The sequence below is a fragment of the Meles meles genome, chromosome 13, assembly GCF_922984935.1.
Source record: "Meles meles chromosome 13, mMelMel3.1 paternal haplotype, whole genome shotgun sequence".
Taxonomy (NCBI): domain Eukaryota; kingdom Metazoa; phylum Chordata; class Mammalia; order Carnivora; family Mustelidae; genus Meles; species Meles meles.
In genome coordinates, this window is record NC_060078.1 from 11,975,438 (window position 1) to 11,996,361 (window position 20,924).

At 43.6% G+C, this 20,924-nt stretch overlaps 1 protein-coding gene across 1 annotated transcript; it reads right to left on the reverse strand.

Moving 5' to 3' along the window:
• Positions 1 to 1,785: 1,785 nt before the first annotated feature.
• LIPN (lipase family member N) lies at positions 1,786 to 17,449 on the reverse strand. Its single transcript, XM_046027688.1, has 9 exons — positions 17,339 to 17,449; positions 16,635 to 16,752; positions 14,380 to 14,578; positions 12,708 to 12,817; positions 10,486 to 10,622; positions 8,616 to 8,756; positions 7,235 to 7,306; positions 6,636 to 6,707; positions 1,786 to 2,019 (listed from the first exon to the last, which is right to left on the reverse strand). Exons 1-9 carry the CDS (start codon positions 17,447 to 17,449, stop codon positions 1,786 to 1,788), a joined length of 1,194 nt encoding a protein of 397 aa, XP_045883644.1.
• Positions 17,450 to 20,924: the final 3,475 nt, after the last annotated feature.

Genomic DNA, 20,924 nt, shown 5'->3' on the forward strand with positions numbered 1-20,924 from the left:
CAGTGCAGGGCAGAGGTGCCCCAGTCAAACCGCAGGGCTGTGAGCATGAGAAAGTAATGTTCGCTGTTGGGAGCCACCAAGCTCCTGAAGACTATTTGCTGCACAGTGTTACTATAGCAATAGCCGAGTTAGATAAACCCTCTAGGAGCCCTCTCAACTGACCTCCATGTAACTAGATTCCTATAGGAACCAATGCCTCTTTTCTCTCTTGTAGGTATCTTAACCGATGCCCAATGCCTCTTAAATAGTCATAACAAATAGGCTCATCTATTACGGTCATATCTTTCCCCTCCTCCCAGTTGAACTGTAAGCTTACTAAGAGTTAGATGTTTCTTCTCAGACTTATTTATGCCTCTTCTATGTGTTATAATAGTTATATTATTTAGTGCATTTTGATTAATTTGGTTAAATGTGACTTTGAAGGACTGTATTGTTTGTATGAAAACCACATTTTCACTGAGTGTTATACGCAACTGATAAAAATACTGAACACTACATCTTAAGCTGTTGATATACTATATGTTGGCTACTTGAATTTAAATTAAAAAATAAAGAGAGTAAACTACATTTTATTCTGTGGAAGAGTTCCATAGAACTCACTTAAAACTGATAAACTTGGATAGTCTAATCTTGGTAAATAAAAGTTATATAAATATGGATGGATTTGCACTTCAAATGGCTTCCCAAGTGTATTAAAGTGTTATTCTTTTGAAAGACATTAAAATTAAGGTTAAAAATGATGAGGTATGAATTATTTATTAAAGAATGATTATGTGGTATTTGACATCCAAAAGACCCTGGTCCAACATGCAAATATTGGGGGGCTAACATAACATTACTTTTTAAAAATTAACTGTGGGAGGTATGATCGTGTATTGTCTATTTATGATTCCTTGAGGGATGTAAACAGTTTTCCGTTAGCGACATCTTCACAGAGGGTAAAGAACTTTTCCAAGTTTCCACCGCTCAGGAATCCAGAAATGGACACAAAACTTCACGCTGCTCTTGGAACTCCGTACTAAATCCTAGAATCAACGTCTGGCATCATTTAGAAAATGAAATAGAGCAAGACTTGGAATATTCCTAGCGCCCTCCCCCATAGGCTTTCTGGAAGCTGCTTTAAATGTCATTTGGGTACAAGCAATAGTATAAATCCCCCTTTGACCGCGAAAACACTGCTGGTGATCAGTTTAACTTATCTTTAGGGCAAGATGCGAGAGATTCATTTCTCCTGTGTTGTAACTTCAGAATAATCAGTAATTCAGCATATCCTACCTAGTCCTTCGTGGGAATACTTCCATTTTGTTACTCTTTTCCAGTGTGATGTTCTCTTTCCGGCTAGATGCGGGCCAGAGCTTGTTTTCATGGCCTGTTTACAGATGGCCATCATGTCTCTGGCCCTAACGGTGATTTCAAGTAGGTCATAAGTTCACCACCTCCCAAAATATACTCCCAACTGGCTGCCTTTACAAAGTCTCTCCTTCTAAGAAATTGACTTTAACGAGGAAAGAAAAAGTCCTCTTTGAACTACTCTCCCAAGGGCATATTTGGCAGAGGTGAAAAATGGGGCCTCCCCCCTGACTGAGGGGGGAAGGTTGGAGATTTCTTGGCTGATGAGCAGCACAGTTGAAATAATTCCTAGCAGGGATGTCGGGTACGGGAAACCCTTAGCAACAGCAAATGAGTTGAAGGATGCCAGAGAAGGCCTCCCTGCTGACCAGTCTCTTTCCCAAAGCCTCCCCTGGGCTGGCAAGCAACTTTTAACCGAGAAGGAATTCCTTGCCATCAGGAGTATGACTTCATCAAGGCTATGATTTTACTATACACTCGCTGGGGAGCGTCCAGGCCCCAGATGAAATCGAAGTGGTTCCAGTCAGGCAAGAGGTCGAAGTATCGGAGATTCCCGATTTGGGGGATTACCCTGGCCACATCCCGGTGTGTCACAAGGATGTCATGGCCACCAGCCCACATAGCAGTAGGCACCTTCATGGCAGTCAAGTCATAGAGCGGGGGACGGCTCTACGGAAGAGAGAAAGAGCGGTTGTGAGAGAAATTTCTTCAAGGCAACAGCTGGGTTCAGCTACTGGGTTCAGCATTGACTACAAACGCAGCTCTGTCAGGCGCCGAGGGAAGCAGAAATAACGCCTGCGATGGTCCGTACCTTCAAGGAGTGTGAAGGAAGGACGCAAGACAGGTCAACAGACATTTGCCTACAAAGTAGGGTCTGTCAAATGCCGCTAAATGCTCCCCAAATACAATGGCAGTGAAGGTGAAGAAGACACAACTTCTGCCTGGGGGCTTCTGAGGAAGAGGAATCGTCTGAAATGACTCTGGAAGGACAGTTGGATTCTGTCACATAGGGATGAGGGGGAGAAGGCTAACTAGCAGGTAGCAAGAACACGTACACCACGGTCAGGATGGTAAGCTGCCAGACAACCCCGGGACGAAACTGTGTGAGGGAATGGCGGAGGACAGAAGATTGGAGACAGATAGTCAAGGGCCAGGCTAAGGTATTTTGACATCTTTTAGAAGTTTGGGAGGATGAGACAGGGTCATTTCTCAGAGCTCTGTCTTAGGGTAACTGTAAGGGCCATCGGTCTGAGATGCCTTGAGGAAGGAATAGGTTGTAAGTAGATTCTGGAACAATCTAGACATGCAGCAGGGATGGTCCAGAGAAGGGACAACTGAAGCTATAGCGAGGACTACATTCTCCAACGGAGAAAGGGAGAGAGGAGGAAGGCTGATCATTTGTGAATGGGGGCGATAGAAAGCAGCCTGTGGAGACGGAGGATGAAGGAAACGATCCGAAAGGGAAGAGAAAACTCAAGATCACTGCATTATGCAAGTCTGGATTGGGGGAGCGAAAGGCAAAGGGGCCACGGGAGCTCACAGAACATACACTGGAGCAGGCCACTGGATTTGGCGGTCAAGAGGCGCAAGTGACTTTAAATAAAGTAGCTATAATAGAAAGATGAAGACCCAAACTCCAGCTCTGGGGTTCAGGAGAGAGTGGAAGAGGGGAAGAAGTGGAGAAACTCAGCCCTTTCAAATATTAAAAAATGTTGATTAAAATGAGAGGGTTGGAATGATGAGTGATAGAATCCATAGGCTGATGGAAGGCTTTTTTGTTTGTTTTTCATAAGGAACGGCAATCCATTTAAGAGTGTAATGGGAGCCAGGAGGAAGAGGAGATAAGAAGAGATGGGGCCATGGGCACAGGCCCACAAACGTGGGAAGTAAGTGGGTCTTCATTTTCTGAAAGAGGAAGGAAGAAGAGAATCAAAGGGACAGTGACATTCTAAGATGTGTAAGAGGGACTTTAAGACATTTCATTCATGCAACAAGTAGGTGTTAAGGGCCTAGGAAGTGCCCAGGTCCTCTCCCAGGTGAGAAAACACCTGGTGAACAAAACAGAAGGAAATCTCTACCCTCGTGGATCTTACACGGGTGAGTCTCCTTATTCTCGATAAAATGCGACGGGCTCAAAGATTGGGCTGGGAACTTAAGAAGATGACAAAGTAATGAGGCTAGAATATAATAAAAATTGACTTCAAGGGACCTAAAATCATACTCAAAGCAAACAGGATCAGCCTGGACTCAGATGGAACCAGTGAACCATGGAGAAATTCTAAGGACGCTGACCCTCCCACATACTTATGTCAGTACATTGTATCCTTCAGTCTTACAATTTTATTTGTCAATTTTGCCTCAATAAAGCTGAAAAAGAAAGAGCTTGACTAACAATGGTCTTAAGTGTATGGGTGACATTTTTATTTCATTTTCTTGTAAATGGAAACAGTTTATAAATATAATATGCTCATTAAAAATAATGGAAGAAAAAAGAAGTATGTCAAATCCAAATTGAGAGTCTCCTTAATTCCTTCACATGCCCCCCCCCCGCCCCGTTCAGTCTGCCTTTCTTCCCTTCTCTGAAGGTAATTCTTTTCACATTTGTTGTTGCTGTTTTTTTTTTTTTAATTTTGTTTTGTTTTTGTTTTTCCTGGCCTTATTCTAAGCATTTGCAAATATATGCATCTGTGAATATATACAGTCTGAGGGGCAGGGGAAAACTTCTGGGGGCAGCGGAAACTTCTATATGTTGACTGTGGCATGGTTACACAAATGAGAGTGTTTGCCAAAACTCATTGAATTGGAAAATTTGTGAATGCTATTGTATGTAAATTACACCTTAGTCAAGCTTAAAAAATAGTAAAAATATACATAGCTCTCTTAGTTGTCCTCAGGGCTAGTAGAATCATTTGTCTAACAATTCAATCCATTAGGGAGAAATCGACTGGTCTGATTGATTGTTTTGATGCTCAGAAACAATTTAATTGGTCCATATTTGTGCTAATAAATAGCCTTCAATACATCAGTCCAGGGAAACATTGGGAAAATTTAATTTAATGTGCTTGGTTCATATGGAGAAGCCCAGCTCCTGAATTTGAGAACAGAAATGGAGGTACCAGGATTTATCACAGGTACAGAAGGGCTAAATGAGTCTACAAATTCTAGTGTGAAACATCAGATGGAAAAAAGAGGCTAAAGGGTGTCTGAGTGGCTCTGTTGGTTAAGCAACTGCCTTCAGATCAGGTCATGATCCCAGGGCCATGGGATCAAGTCCCACATCGGGGTCCCCCTGCTCTGAAGAGACCCTCCTCCTTCCTCTCCCTCTGCCTGCTGCTTCCCCTGTCTGTGCTCTCTCTCTCCGTCAAAGAAATAAATGAAATCTTTTAATAAACAACAACAACAACAACAAAAAGAACAAAAAGAAGCTAATGGCTCAACTCATCATAAGTGGATAATATTCTTTTAATTTTCATGTGGGATCCTATATTTTTTTCTGTTGCTATCAAGAGCTATTCATTTTCCCTGTACACCTTTACAGATTGTTAAAAAACAATTTTTATTATTCTATTCAAAAAATTATGTCAAAAACCACTCAGTGGCATTGGCTAGGTCTTGCGTAACTGTACATGAAAAAGCGAGATTAAAAATTGTGTGAAAGCCAGCAACTTCTTTCAAGATATGTCTCCAAAGGCAAAGGAAACAAAAGCAAAAATGAACTTTTGGGACTTCATCAAGATCAAAAGCTTCTGCACAGCAAAGGAAACAGTCAACGAAACAAAGAGGCAACCCACGGAATGGGAGAAGTTATTTGCAAATGACAGTAGAGACAAAAGGTTGATATCCAGGATCTATAAAGAACTCCTCAAACTCAACACACACAAAACAGATAATCATATCAAAAAATGGGCAGAAGATATGAACAGACACTTCTCCAATGAAGACATACAAATGGCTATCAGACACATGAAAAAATGTTCATCATCACTAGCCATCAAGGAGATTCAAATTAAAACTACATTGAGATACCACCTGACACCAGTTAGAATGGCCAAAATTAGCAAGACAGGAAACAACGTGTGTTGGAGAGGATGTGGAGAAAGGGGAACCCTCTTACACTGTTGGTGGGAATGCAAGTTGGTGCAGCCACTTTGGAGAACAGTGTGGAGATTCCTTAAGAAATTAAGAATAGAGGGGCGCCTGGGTGGCTCAGCAGGTTAAAGCCTCTGCCTTCGGCTCAGGTCATGATCCCAGGGTCCTGGGATCGAGCCCCGCATCGGGCTCTCTGCTTGGCTGGGAGCCTGCCTGCTTCCTCCTCTCTCTCTCTCTGCCTGCCTCTCTGCCTACTTGTAATCTCTATCTGTCAAAAAAATAAATCTTAAAAAAAAAAAAAAAAGAAATTAAGAATAGAGCTTCCCTATGACCCTGCAATTGCACTGCTGGGTATTTACCCCAAAGATACAGATGTAGTGAAAAGAAGAGCCATCTGTACCCCAATGTTTATTGCAGCAATGGCCACGGTCGCCAAACTGTGGAAAGAACCAAGATGCCCTTCAAAAGATGAATGGATAAGGAAGATGTGGTACATATACACAATGGAGTATTATGCCTCCATCAGAAAGGATGAATACCCAACTTTTGTAGCAACATGGTCGGGACTGGAAGAGATTATGCTGAGCGAAATAAGTCAAGCAGAGAGAGTCAAGTATCATATGGTCTCACTTATTTGTGGAGCATAACAAAGAACATGGAGGACATGGGGAGATGGAGAGGAGAGGGAGTTGAGGGAAACTGGAAGGGGAGATGAACCATGAGAGACTATGGACTCTGAAAAACAACCAGAGGGTTTTGAAGGGGCGGAGGGGGGGGTGTTGGGAGGTTGAGGAACCAGGTGGTGGGTAATAGGGAGGGCACGTACTGCATGGAGCACTGGGTGTGATGCCAAAACAATGAACACTGTTACGCTGAAAATAAAGAAATTAAAAAAAAATTGTGTGAAAGCAGCAACACTGAGAAGATTGGGATAAATGCAGTCAAATATTGATACATCTTGTGTTCTGTGGGTGGAGGGATTATACATTACTTTAATTCCTTCGGACATGCTTCTTTTATTTATATCCTATTTATTTTTAGATGTTCTGCAATGAACACATATTTAAATTAGTCACTTTTTAAAAAGCTTTGTCAATGGGAATGCCACCAATTGTCAGGTTGGATTCTTTTCACTCTCCAATAATTTATTACAATGTCTCAAAGCCACCCTTCTGGGGCCGTTCCAAACAGCTCACCTGATTGTAGTGATGCATGTTCTCTGCTTCGCTTCCCCAGTCATAAGCTCTGAATTCATCAGATCTATAAAGCTGAAATACATGTTTTTTGGAAAAATCATCAGAGTAAGAATCACAATCGTTAACAGTAAATCTTAGAAAACCACTGTGCCCTGGGAAGAAATAAGACTCCTGGGTCACTAGAAGGATATAAATACATTTTTACCACTAGAAGCACAAGGCCAGCAGAAAGGGAAGCAATGACGGCCTTTAGTTTGAAGGGACAGCTAAGGGGAAATCAGGACTCCTCAGGGGAAGTCCAAGCTTGGGTAGTTCTCTGTGCAGGCAAGGTTCGATCCCTGAGGCTTTCCCTGGTTACCTCCTTCAGCTCAGGGTCTGTTTTACAAGCTCCCATCTAAGATTACGTTCATTTTTGTCACCTACTTGGTCTGTACCATAACTTGCCCTTTTCCTTACTATCTGGGGAAATCAAACCAGAGATGGTGATGGAGACAAAGTAGAAGCCAGTTTCAAAGCTTCTAGGGGGTAGACCTGCTAACTCTCTCCTTTCAGATGTGCTGAAATACGATGGAAGAGTCCTTCCATGGCAAAGACACTACCTGTTTTATATGCAGGATGTTCTGCATTGACGATCCAGTGGGAGCATGCGACAAATACACGTCCATTCGACTCTGGAGGGAAAGAAAACATATTACAGCAAAAAGGAACGATACCTCCCAGAAGCAGAGAACGAGTGTTCTAAGAGTAGCAAACCAAGCTGGGGTTTGGGAAATGATGAGGCTGAATCATGTAGGTAAAGAAGAGTTCATGTCAGGTACCTGACTGTGAGTAAAAGCAAGGGTTGCTTCAGAGCAAACCTGCACCAGCTCCAGGGTAATTTGCGAGCCAGGGATTGGGAGCGTGGAAGGGTGCTGTGTGCATGTGTGTGGGTATGCATGTCCCAGATCGGTGCGTCCCAACACCCGGGCATCGGAACTTAACTCTGTTAATTATAAGCTTTGTGACTTTGGGCAACTTATGAGTTTCCGTATTTTCACCTATTAAATGAACATACTAAAAATCATACTGTGCCAGGCTTTTGTGAGGCGAAAATAAAATACTGAAGAAGAAAAGCTAAATATAATCACTTCAGATGCACTGTGTCTTTGTAAACATTATGGGGATGAAAATGATAGAGATATACTAATAATGGGAATCCTATGTCTTAGAACTCTGCAGAAGGAAAGTAATCTATTGAAAATATTTACTATTGAATAAGCAGACTTTGAACAATGGTCCCTCTCCTATTTTGGTTTGGCTCAAGTTTGCCTCTTGAATAGGAGTAGGGTGGACTGGCTGAGAAGGGTCATTTGGGGACTGGCTTCACTGTATCAGCCTCGTTGGCCGCCATATGCAATGTGACAGAACTAGCCATCCAACCACAGTAGCCTGCAGATGTACATTCCTCCTCCTTGAATTCTCCATAACAGGAAACAAAGAGCTAATGAAACAGGCTTGCTCATCTTTTGAGGGAGAAGAGTTCTATCTCTGTTCCATTCTGTCTTGCGCTTTCCAAGTTAAGCGGGGAGTTTTAACTGAGGCCAAAGTCACCCAACAAAGGAAGGCACGGAGAAAATAAGTTCAATGCTTATCTGGACTTCTCTTCTTTTCTGGGATTTTTTTTTTTAAATGCAGGGTATCATTTCTAAAATCATATTGACTATAGTAATGGTGGCTGATAGGGAACGTGCAAAACTCCTACTCATGATGCACATCTGTTTTCCTAATATGACCGTGGATGGAAGGATGAACCTACCTACTCTTCCCCCCAGTTTTTATAATCATGCACCATTGAATACTCAATCTAGACATAGCAAATCTCTGCCTTTACAGTTTAGAAAACCACATTAGCTTATGCAGCGTGATAGATCCATCAAAGTGAGTCTAAAAAAAGCTGGAATCTCTTAAAGCATCAAATGGCCCCATAATCATTGTACATACCATATTCATATTTTTCTTGTCGTATCCAGCCCATAAGGACATAAATTCACTACATATCACCCATAATATTTTATTGTTGCAGATTTTGAGGGCAGGTTCCTTTCCTGTCTTTAGAAATACACCTTTGGTACCAAAAATACCCTGTAAAAATAAACAATAATTATCCTTTCAAGAACTGATTTCAGGCTTCTTGACATTTCCTTCATCTCAGGAATAAGGATTCTTAGAGATCCATTTCCATTTGTATTTGGTATTTCTGCTAAGGAGACTAAGTCACTTGGGAAAAGGAACTACGTATGAATCCGTCTCTTTCCGGGGAAGATCAACAAACATCATTTAAAAAGATGCAGTCAGGGTCTTCAACTCCAAATTCGCTTCTCCGTGGTGGAGCTCTCCTATCCTGTCCAATTGGTGACTGCCTGCGTTTCTCATTTCTCATTAACTGGCAAGAGAGGCGGAACATTTTCTCCTTAAGGCCAGACATTGCCTTGACTAGGAAGGAAAAGCAGGGTTTCCCCTACTACCCATGGGCACACTGTCGTTTCAGCAGTGTCCCAGCGGAGCCAGCTCTTGGACTGGGAAGTAGACCATGGCGTATTGAGGGAAGGGGACCACAGGACAGAAAGCACTTGAAATCATGGGACGAAGCACAGTTAAAACATGTAGGGTTTGAGAGAGTAAGCTTGGGCAGGGTGCCCTGTTGGAAGGACTGGAGTTTCTGGCCACAGACATGAAGTGGTGGGAGGGATCAGGGAATGGGACTGAAAGGGGCAAGAAATCTGACAGTCAGTGATAGGAAACTGAGATAAGCCTCAGACCCACCTACGCCCACCAAAAAAGCCATATATTATAAAAATGACGTAGAGACAGACGTATTTGCCTCCCAATGTAATGTAACTATTTTGTCTGCTCAACTCTGCCCAAATGTAGAAAACATCCCAAACTAACAGAACCATCAACCCCACAAAACGGAACTTGCATCATTTGAGTTTGTAGTAAACAACACAATGAACTATGCAACTAAGCATTAGGTTTTATGGAAATTCATCCTTGTGTTCGCCCACAAATAATTTTTTCCCCCTTCTCACCCCTTCACTTTAAGCCAGGGCCCCATTTTACGTATAAATTACTGTGAAACCCTTTGGGTCCACTTGATTTCATTTTGGTCCACGTCCATTTTAGTTGACACCCCAAATCGAATGGGCAATTTTGCCAAAATACTATGTTTATCATGGCAATGACCTTTTTAGAGAAAGAAAAAGCAAACAGAAAAAAAAAAATAAAAGTCTTTTGATGGATAAAGTCCCAAATTCACAATTGGCAACCAAACTACATCTCCAACCTTGGAAAATAACCAATACATTCTGAACGAATAATTGAGCTCTAAGACATTTAGGTTTTGGAATCATAGCCTTGGTAAATTAAAGCACACTCCCCTACAGGAAGGGGTGTAGTATTCAGGCTCATCTAATATTAATGTCAGAAGCGTCAGGGATTATAGGGAATTTGAAAAATGTCTTCCATTTGGGCATTGTGAATTTACTGACCCGCCCAGTGGAATAAGAATGGAACGAGAAAACTTGTGAGTGGACATTACACTGCGCTCACTTCAGCTAGAAATTCTGACATATACTCAGATCTGTTAATGACTGAGTATAGTAAGTTGTATATGGGAATTGTAGACATGTACGTGGGTACAGACACACACACACACACACACACAGCACATGGTCAGAGAATCTGGTTTCTACAGATTTCATGTAAATTTCCTACTTTCCCACTATTGCTTCATAATAGATTTTAAAATAGTAAGGATCTACAATCCAAAATGGGATCCTCAGAGACATTTTGGCAAAAATGAGGAGCCTACCTTGATCACGGAATTTGGAAGTAGAAAAAAACTGGTAAAAATACCCGTGGGATATTTGAATGAGACCACAGGACCCAAGGCAAAATTCATTTTGATTCTTTGTGCCAGTTCAGGCATGGTGGAAAAGGCTACAAACCCTAAGAGAACAGGAGACAAGACAATCTTGTAAAAATTAGAAAATACTGAGGCAACGTCTCTACTAACAAAAGTGGGATTCTGCTTTGACACTTTATCCTTCTGTTGCAATCATCCCGTGGGTGAACTGGGAACTCTTTTGAGTTGTTCTGCAAAGCTAATACGCCCTTAGTCCTGTCTGCTCTCGTGTCCATTTTTCTTGTATTCTAGACAATTCGATTTTGTTGGGGAGAGTGAGGTATAAATCGCGCGAGCCACCACTGCCGAGGGGACGGCTTCACCCCACAGTGTGGGCTAAGCGTTGGCAATGCTGTCATCGCACCCCAACCCCAAGATGCCAGGGTGAGTCACAGAGCTTCGAGAAGTAAACAGTCAGTGCACGGGAGGGGAACGTATCAGTTTTTGACGCGGTATTATCCAGTGATCCCGCGGTTGTTTTTTTCTCACAGTGCAAAGAGATGTCATCCCTTCCAGTGCTTCACTGGATGCTGACCGACCTCTAGAATGTTCCCTGATTTCCCTCAGTCCCCTATGGTCCTGGTAAGGACCAGCCATCTCCATCCCCTCTGACTTTTCAGCAACAGCATAGCAAGCATTTCAAGCCCCATGAGGATAAGGGCGGAGAGCAGCACTGCATAGGCAAGTATGTGGTATATCTGTGTATTTTGGTTCCCTGAGATGCCTTCCTGGGCCCCCCACTGTGTGTAACTGTGTAAGTGTGTGTGTGTGTGTGTGTGTGTGTGTGTGTGTGCGCGCTTTTTTTTTTTTTTTTTCTCCCTGAAAGTCTTGTTGAAACATTGAAGCCATCTTGGCCAGAAAAAGAACTGACTTTGTATTAATTGGCTGAGCAATTGATACAAAGAGTCAAACTCCTATACTGGTCTAACACTTCCTGTAGAAGATCTCTGGAAGTGTGCAGAGGTGAGTTGTTCCGTGCTCACACTGACTAGCAGTGTGAGTCGGAGCCTGGGTTGCTAAATGTCTTGCAAAGAGTCGGTCCTTCCCATGTAACAAAAATTGCTCTGTTCCAAATGCAGAGGATGTCCACTGAAAAATTCATGCCCTGTATGCAAGGCAGAGCAATCCTGATCAGATATTTTCTGTTTTCTTTGCAGATCAGATGTAGAGCATATCTACGTCCTGCCCACTTTCTAGACCCTACTCGAGCCATTCTTTCTCCATCTGGTTCCTCCACATGCCCAAACACCCTGACTTGGGGCGGGAGAGGGTGTTCAGATGGACCTAATTTGAATCTGTGTCCTTAAAACTGGAAGTTTTAGTGGAAGATCACTAACAAATTTGCAATATTCACAGAATGGATTCCTCTAAATTTTTATTTGGAGCTGGATTTTTTATTTCTTTTGAAAAGATCTAGGAAATCATTGGGAAGTACATTTTCGAAGAGAAGGATCTTGGACTTCTAAACATTTTCTACATAGTACTTGCATTTCATTGCTAGTCTGTAAATACTACATTGCATGTTAAATAGATAAGCCCAGCTGATGTATGCTTTTGTGTTTCAACTTAAAAAAAAAAAAAAAGTGACCATAGGGCCGCCTGAGTGCCTCAGTTGGTTAAATGTCTGCTTTGGCTCAGGTCCTGATCCTGGAGTCCCGGGATTGAGCCCCGCATTGGGCTTCCTGCTCAGCGGGGAATCTGATTCTCCCTCTCCCTCTGCCCCTGTGCCTTCTCATGTGTTCTCTTTATCTCTCAAATAAGTAAATAAAATCTTTTAAAAAAAGTGATCGTATATTTTCAGTTCATTAAAATGTAAGCATAACCTCACCCTTTTACTATTTTTTAAAATCCCAAATGTGTTGTGAGGAAGGTATGATCGACACGTACTTATTCTTCAGGGATATTTCATGTCATTAGGCTTTACTAGTTTGTGCAGAGGGGACCTAGAAACTTACTCTTCGGAAATATGTTAGATTTGGGGCACATGGAAATTCTATCACCATTACAAAAGTGCAGTTATAACCAGAAATGGAGGAAAGATTTACCAAAAACACAGTTTCTGAAATTCAAGAAAGGTGAACGCCTGCGAGGCCCTGAGCCTTGTGAAACACTGACGTTTGTACACATACCTATGGTAGTGCCAAGTGAGTGCCCGATGAAATACAGCTTCTCCTCACCGGTTTTATTTACAATTAAGTCTATGATTGCCGGGAGATCGTATCTGGCCATTTCATCAAAACTGCAACACGAAACAGGGGCTTGTAAATACTTGCCACCAAGCTGAACACTCAGAGCACCTGCTCACCTGTTTTTCATGCCCAGAATGCTGGCGGGCACTTCATTCTTTATCCAATTACACGTGGGCTAGTGTGGCTTCTGTTTGCTGCACGTCTGTGTGTTACCGTCTAATAGCAGGACTGATTTCAAGCCCTGTGTGTATGGTCTGAAGGCCAGGCCTCCCCTTCCTCCTTTTTATCCCCTCCTCCTTCCCCTGCTTGGTCTGCCTCTTCTTCAAACAGCCACAGGTCCCTTCCAGACCTTCAGGCGATAGAACACTCAGCTTTGGAAGCAGAACTGGAGGCGGATCACGACGCTGGCTGAGAAACTCTTGATACATTACTTAAATGCTCTGAGCTTCAGTTTGCTCATCTGTGAAATGACCATCATGCCCGTTCGGGAGCAGGCCTGCTCTAGGGATTGGATGACGGGCAAGGCATGACTCAGGTGCACCTGCTGTTGATGTTTCTTCCCGTATCAGAGATATGTTCCAGATCTACCAAAATGCCACAGCACCCGTTCAGCGGACATTAACGCAGGACAACACAGAGACTTACAAAATATTCAGTGGCTCCAGGTAGCCTGTGGGCTCGAGGGTTGCTTATCAAAAGGACACGTAAGGAAATCTGTAGGCTGACACTCCGGAGTCTAAGAAAATTCTTGTGATGTCTTACAGGAAACAAGTTCCAAGCTCCCCGCCAAGGGGCAGCGACACAAAATATTTCCTGATGTTTGTTCCTGCCCAAAGGCTCTGACCTTAACAATTTATTCTACCCTTCCTTGATTCCCCACCTGTCAGTGGGTGCTGACTCTTTCATTAGCATGGTAGGAATGCACGCTCTGTTCTAGCAGCAGGCTCGCAAACCAACAGGGAGCTTAGCCTTGCAAAGGGAAATATCTTGCAAGAATCAGCCTGTCCTCCGGTGACAGCAGAAATACTTTCAGTAAAAGAAGGAGGTTAGCATGCGAGGACATCGTTCTCTGTGGCCCATCAGCAAGGTTTTAAAGACCTCATACTGGGGTTCTCTTGAAATGGTACCTACTACAGTCACAACCGGAGGTTCTCTAAATAAAATACAGTCCTGGCACATGCCACCTCTGTCCAAGAAAAAAGCCCTGGATTAGCAGCACTAGAACGAATAGAAGCTCCGCAAAGACAGGCACTTTGCTCACTCTTGAGTGCTCAGAGCCTGTAACTGTACATACAGGGAAACTCAGCAAACATTGATTGTGTGCCCTGGTCAGAGGAATTCCCTGAGCTGTCCCTTGAGACATATTTATATTGTATAGTATTGGATAGAATTGGATGTTAAAAAACCATCTCGTTAAATTGATGTAACTAACTTGTGGGCCAATCAGTGGAAATCTACCTTCCTGCTGTTTCTCCCCTTTGAGATATCAGTAGACACTACAAGGAACTATGTGCCTTCCGATGTTATGGGTTATTATTAATATCACCCACACTATAATATTCAAAGAAATTGTCTCCAACGTTCCACATGATTTTTCCAAGATGAGGCTTACCTAAAGGCCCAGAATTTTTCTTCAGTGACTGACAGTGTTCTGTGTCTTCTTGACCAAGTGTTCCCCCGACTGTTTCCCATCCAGACGTCATAACCTGCGTCTGCTAGAAGGAACCCAAGGCTGCCATTGGCATAATTCTCCAACCAAGAGGCATTGTCTGCAAATAAGGCATGTTGCATATACACGACTGGCCGGGGTCCTGGAAGGAGGAAGGGGGAAGAGAGAGAGGGGAGAGAAAATAACCTATGATAAAGAGAACATCTCAGGAACATGACAGAAACCCCTCCCACATACACACCCCACACCAGAAGAAGCAAAACCCAAAACCAGCATTCACCTTTCCCCTTGTCATTTGTGTAGAGCGGGAGAGTCACATGTAAGTCTCTCAAGCATGTTTATTACACCTGTAATAAATCCATCAGCTGTGCTGACGGATGAACATGCAGGAGCTTGTTATGGCCTCATGATACCTCTACCAAGTAGCTACTACTTTAAGGATCCCCATTTTACAGCTGCAGAAATTGAGCTTTAAGGTAGTGAAGTACCTTTCCCAAGGCGCCACCCGGTTAACAAGATGCAGAGCCAGGATGCAAGCCCAGTTCTCTTTCACACCGCAGTGGGTGCTCGTAAACTGTGCTCCCAGCTCTAGGAATTCACATTTGCATATCTCTGGGGTCTCATTGGCAAAGACAGGAAAATGATCATGTCTGATGGAATCCCTTGCCTCTTCCAGGGAGGAGGAGGATGGGAGTGTAAATGGACAATGACTGATTCTTCTCCAAGCTTCTAGCCAAATCCCCAGCCTCTGTCTGCCAGAGAGCATTTGAAAACCCCAAATATAATAGAATCGGCTTAACATCCCTCTGATAACTGTCAGATTCTTGAGGGAGAGGGTATTCAGGGAGATGAGGCGAACCAGCGCAGAAGTTCCAAAAGGCACCGTAATTTAGTGCGTTAAGAGCACAGGCTCTGGAGCTGGCTGGGTTTGAGTCCTGATTCCATCACTCACTAGGTGTGTGTGACTTTGAGCCGTTACACAGCCTGCTAAGGTTCATCACCTGTAAAATGATAACTATTCTTAGTACTGACCTCTTAGGGATGCCGAGAGGGTTTTTAATGTAAAGTTTTTAGAATAATACTTAATCCATGGTTCTTAATTCCAAACCTTCCCCAAATTCTTCCTCCTTTAGTAAAATTTTCCTGGAAAAATGCCCTCCTTTTATGGTTCCCAGGCCCCTCCCTCCAAGCCTGGTGTTACCAGATTTAGAAAAAAAAGAAAGAAAGAAAGAAAACGAAGATTAACAGGAAGACTCAGGATGGCCTGTTAACTTGAGTTTCAGATACAGGATGAACAATTTTTGGTTAAGTACATTCTAAAGAGGAACTTGTCCGAGAAATTGATTTGTTAGTGATCAGAGAGTCAACTTCAACTTCTCCCATTTGTCTCTTACCCTCACCTTCCTCCCACTCTCAATTTTCATTCTGAATCTCTAGAATTATGCCTTTCTTTCTTGGAGGACAGAAGTCTACAGGGCGATTTTAGTTGCCTCTGAATACAAATGGCAGGACGGACAGAGCAGTGATGGGGTAAAGGATTTGCCTTCCTGTCTTCCCAGATCCTCTGTTCATTCTTCTCTGTTCCTCACTCATCCTGAGCTTTGCAGTGACTTGCCCCTACTTAAAGAGTAATTTCCTCTGCTTTTGTGTGGCTGGCTCTTCATGCTATTATTTAGACCATATCAACACCGTGCTCTTTCCTCCCACAAAACTTGTGTCTCTCTGATCAAAATATAGGAAGAATGTTTCAATTTTCCTTCCTGGAAAAAGTTTCAGAAACGTCAGGGTCATCTAATTTGATTTTTCAGTCCTGCCGAAGGGAGCCTATTGATTCTAAAGGGGGCAGGAGAGACTTCATGCAACCCAGCCAACCTCTTTGCGAGTGAGGAAATCCACTTCCCTGGGATGCAGCAATTTTTCTCATGAGAAATGAGTCACGAACGAAAGAAATGTCGGTTCCCGCCTTTGCATTTCCACCCCCAGCACGCGAGCCTGTTTGCTGTCGACAAGATCCGTCTCGCCCGTCGTAGTTTTAGGTTCTTGGCTGTCTTCAGACAATTGGAAAAGGAGACTCCCTTTAACTGTTTAAAGACTAAGAACTGAACCAGGTTTGATAAACCAGTCATTCTCTCAGTGGAAAGCCAATCCTAAGGTGTAGTGATATACTGCCCCCTTCACGGGATAGCCGCATCTCGTACCTGGGCTCCGGGCACCTCTTCGTCCATAGGGGATTCTGTCGACACTGAGGATGTACCCGTCCTGAGTGGCGACCTCATACGCTTCACTGGGGTAGCCGTTATAGGTGATGATCTCACTCTGCCCCGTGAAAACAGAGACTTTAGCTCCATATCTTCTCCAGAGGCTTTTGGAAGGAACTAGAACAAAGCATCTTGTGTGTGCTTATTGGGGTGAATTATCTGAAATCTGTAGCCCCAGGTAACTGCAAAATCGATTTACTAGGTAAAGTCTTGATTTAAAAAAATTAGCAGAATATTAAAAAACGTCTGCTATTGGCAAATTTGGGGGTGGATAGTTGGGTAGAGATGGTATTGAGTATTGACCCATTTTTTCTGACAGAACTATGTTCTCCAGCTGATTCTCAAGACCCCTTTTGGTTGGGGAGAAGGCGGTCATATATAATATCTAAGGGGCTTAGAATAGAAATTTTTAATATTTTTAAAATATAAGTTCAAGCAAGGAGGTTGCCTATAAATTCTTTTTTGCTTTACATTACTGGAAAGTGTTATTTACTCAGCCAAAAGGGAAGTGCTCCCTAGCTTGACTCTCAGAGAAACCTTAAATATCACCTACGTTTTATCTGTTCCCTTATTTGAGACTTTCTGCTCTCACAAAACCATGCATCTGCCTGACGTGATGTCCTTTGGGACTTGGCATGACTTACAATATTCATCCACACTTCAGGATTCGCTTCATTTTCCAAATTAAAGAATCTACCAGCATTTAAAGTTCCACAGATCAAACAACAGGTTGTTGTTAGAACCAGCCACATCATGGGAATGCCTGACGTAAGACATTTAATAATCACAGATTAATTTTATACATCCACGTTGCTTAAGAAATGAAAATAGTGCCCTACTGTAAACTGGACGGACATCCTAGGGACACTGAGAAACTGTGGAAGGGAGCAAACAAACACAGTGAGCTAAACCTGAGCGTGGGAATCCATTCTTTGCATAAAAACTGCTTTGACCCAATCCATTTCTTGCAAGACATTTCATCTAGCACCAAGACTTATTGTTTTGCTTGTCTTTTAATCAAGGTTTTCAATTATGTTAAGTCTTTGCTCACCTGCAAATTGCCAGGATACCTGAAGACTCAGAGGACAGGTGTCCAAGCCACAGCAAAGGGAAAAGGGGCGTTATCCTGTACTCTAACCGGCTTCCCACAAAACAAACAAGAACAGTGAGCAGAGAAGAAGAGGATGGGTTTCCAGTGATGGGATTATTTCTCTTGTGGACACCCAGAGGGCAAGGTTGCACATTTAAATATGCAATCTCTTCCATGGCGTGGCTTAAAAATAACCTCTTCCAAGGCAGACCAACCTCACTGCAGTCCAGACTGACCGTACTATGCCACCCACCTCCAGCCCCCACTGTGACCTAACTTTGAGGTCCAGCCTCACCACGGACAAGATTTCTGACCTTGGGCAAGTTATTTTGCAGCTTTGTCTTTTGGTTTCCTTGTGGGTGAAATTAGAATAATAATGTAACCTACCCTACTGGGTTTACAGGAAGGATTAAATGACCTACAAAGCAAGAAACAGGTCAGTCCTTTCACTATTTTCCCTAATCTGAGAATGAGCCAGAAAGTAACATCCGAGAGCTGTAACGAATTAATGACTGACTTCTAGAAATTTAGCGCTTTACTCCTGAAGATTTTAAATAGCTTCCCATGCATTTGCTGTCTGGTTGAAGACGATTTTATATCTGCAAATGTTATATTATTTAAAACATTGTTAAAACTAGCAACAGCTAATATCTACTGAGTGCTAAAGCTTGTGCAGAGAACGTTTCTAAATGCCTCAGGCGTGTTATTTAAATCTCAGAGAAAACTCCATCAAGTGGGTCCTATCATCCACACCTTATGGATAAAAAAACCCAAGGCTTGGAGAGATTTCAGATCTGCCCAGGTCACAGAGCCCACAGGTGCCAGAACTGGGTGGAGAAGGCAGGCAGCCTCCCAGCAGCGCCCTTGGATCTGACCATCACCCCAACCCGCCTCCCAGTTGTGATAGATCTTGACCTTACCTAGCTCAACGAGTGTGCCCTGCTTCAGAAGACTCCGTACCGACTAGGAACCTCTACACTTTTGGATGTGACATCAGGTTGAAGGACAAGATATAGCTGCGGTGACAGTTAGCAGCTAGAGAGAGCAGAGACCGGAAGCCCAGGGCAATGAGGAAACCCGGGGCGGTGGCGCCTCCCAGGGCGTCTTCCTGACGCACCAAATACCCTGGTGTGCTTGCAGATTGGGAAATAGTGGTCTGCGGGGTGCCAAGTAACCAGTATGACTGAATCCTTTATGTTTCCTTGGAGTGGCAGCTGCTGTCGGGAGGGTTCAGCTATCTTTTCCAAGCCTGGCATGAAATGGGGAAGTCGGAGGGACTCGGGATGCTAATGGACAGAACCAGGCATAGAAGCAAAACCTACCTCCTCAACACCAGACCATTTCTGTTGGAGTCAGACGAAGCAAAGTCTGGAAAAGCACTGATGTCAACCGTGTGGTGTGGAGGGGGGTGACTGACTGCGGGCTAAATGGTGAGGATGAGACCACCCTGATTCCTGGCTCCCAAGGCCGGCATTACCCGGAACTAGCAGAACATCAGGGGAAACTGACCCATATGTCCAAGGGAGGCAGCGACCCTTGTGGGCGCTGAACCACAGACCAGTTCACCTCGACTTAAAGCAAAGCAGAAGCAGGCGGCCTGGGGGGCTCGGTGGGCCGAGCCCCCCACTCTTGACATTGGCTCAGGTCATGATCTCAGGGTCTCGGGATCGAGCCCCACATCGGGCTCCTTGTTCAGTAGGGAGCCTGCTTCCCCCTCTCCCTCTGCCCCTCCCCCGTTCTCACTCTCTCCTTCTCTAAAATAAATGAATCAAATCTTTAAAACAAAAAACAAAACAAAAAACAAAGTAGAAGCAGAGGCCAGAGGAGAATGACAACTTAGCTCCACCCCCTTCCCCAAACACTACGGAGGCACACAAGCAGGGTTTCTGTTTCACTCGGTATTCTGTAACCCTCTAGGGCCCCAGGAATGACTGAAGCTCTCCGGGACAAGAAGCGGGGAGACAGTGAGGTCCTACCTAGCAGAGGCAGTAGTTTCTGTTCTCTGAGTCTGGACTTGCTCTGCACCCCTTTCAAAAACAGAGCTATTACTTGAGTTTGTCCAAACCCTCAGATCTGTTCCACTGGACTGGGGAATTCATGCCAGTTACAGCAACGTGGAGTGAGAGGAAGCATCTGATTGTTGGAAGAGGTGGGAGGATTATGGGTTATTCTGTCCCCCCCCGCCGCCCTTTTTTTTAAGATTTTATTTATTTGAGAGAGAGACAGAGACAGCGCAAGCAGGGCACAGGGAAAGGGACAAGCAGACTCCCGGCTGAGCAGGGAGCAGGATGCGGGGCTGGATCCCAGGATCCTGGGATCATGACCTGAGCTGAAGGCAGATGCTTAACCCACTGAGCCCCCCAGGGAGCCCCCTGACTGCCTAGTGGCGGGGTGAGGACCTGTTGGGAAATGCACATGGCTCTGACTTCCAGAATCACTTCAAACAGAACTTAGCAAACTTTCTGGGGAGTTCTGGGAGGCACAATGTTATCAGTATTAATGTAAATTTGTGGCCATGCTTTGTGTGAGAATATCAGGAATGGAGCTAAATGTCTCTGGCCTTGACAGGCTGCAGACCAGGACGAATTTCAGAACTCTACCTTGTGGCCCTACCTCACGACCATCTCAGATCCCCTCTTGAATGCTTTGAACATGTTGAAACGAGCTAAAATGAAACGCATTGCAACTTCTTCCTTGGTCCTGTGAAATACAAAACTATAGCTCCTACTCTCTGAAAGCTCAAAATTTCCCTGCAACGCCCTCCCCCCCAAATTAGATGATATTAGAGCTGGAACGTGATCTTGGGCAAAATGTAGATTAAAGGTCAGCCTTTCTGAAATCCGGTGGTGTTTCTGGTCCAAAGGTCATATCGCAGTCTGAGCCAATTTTTTAATGATGGCTCCTCATTCAAATATCAAGGTATCTAAAAATATGTGCCTGAACATAGAACATATATCCTTGAACTTGGGATCTATTTGTGACAATGATTATTATTTCCCTTCCGATGTTCTAATTCAAAATACTTTGCTATTACATCTCATCTTTTTTCATTTGTTTGCTTCTTTCTCCCCAAAGATTGATTGATTTTTTTTTTTTTTTTGGTAACACATAACTTTGTATCAAAGGGGAAATCATTTTCC

What these genes read in the sequence shown, in the direction of transcription:
- LIPN (XM_046027688.1), bottom strand. Translation starts at nt 17,449, where the DNA reads ATGATGTGGCTGGTTCTAACAACAACCTGTTGTTTGATCTGTGGAACT. An exon ending in CTCACTTGGCACTACCATAG is followed by an intron (nt 10,623 to 12,707) that starts GTATGTGTACAA and finishes CTGTTCTCTTAG; the next exon opens with GGTTTGTAGCCTTTTCCACC. An exon ending in ACAAGAAAAATATGAATATG is followed by an intron (nt 7,307 to 8,615) that starts GTATGTACAATG and finishes CTTTCCCTCCAG; the next exon opens with AGTCGAATGGACGTGTATTT.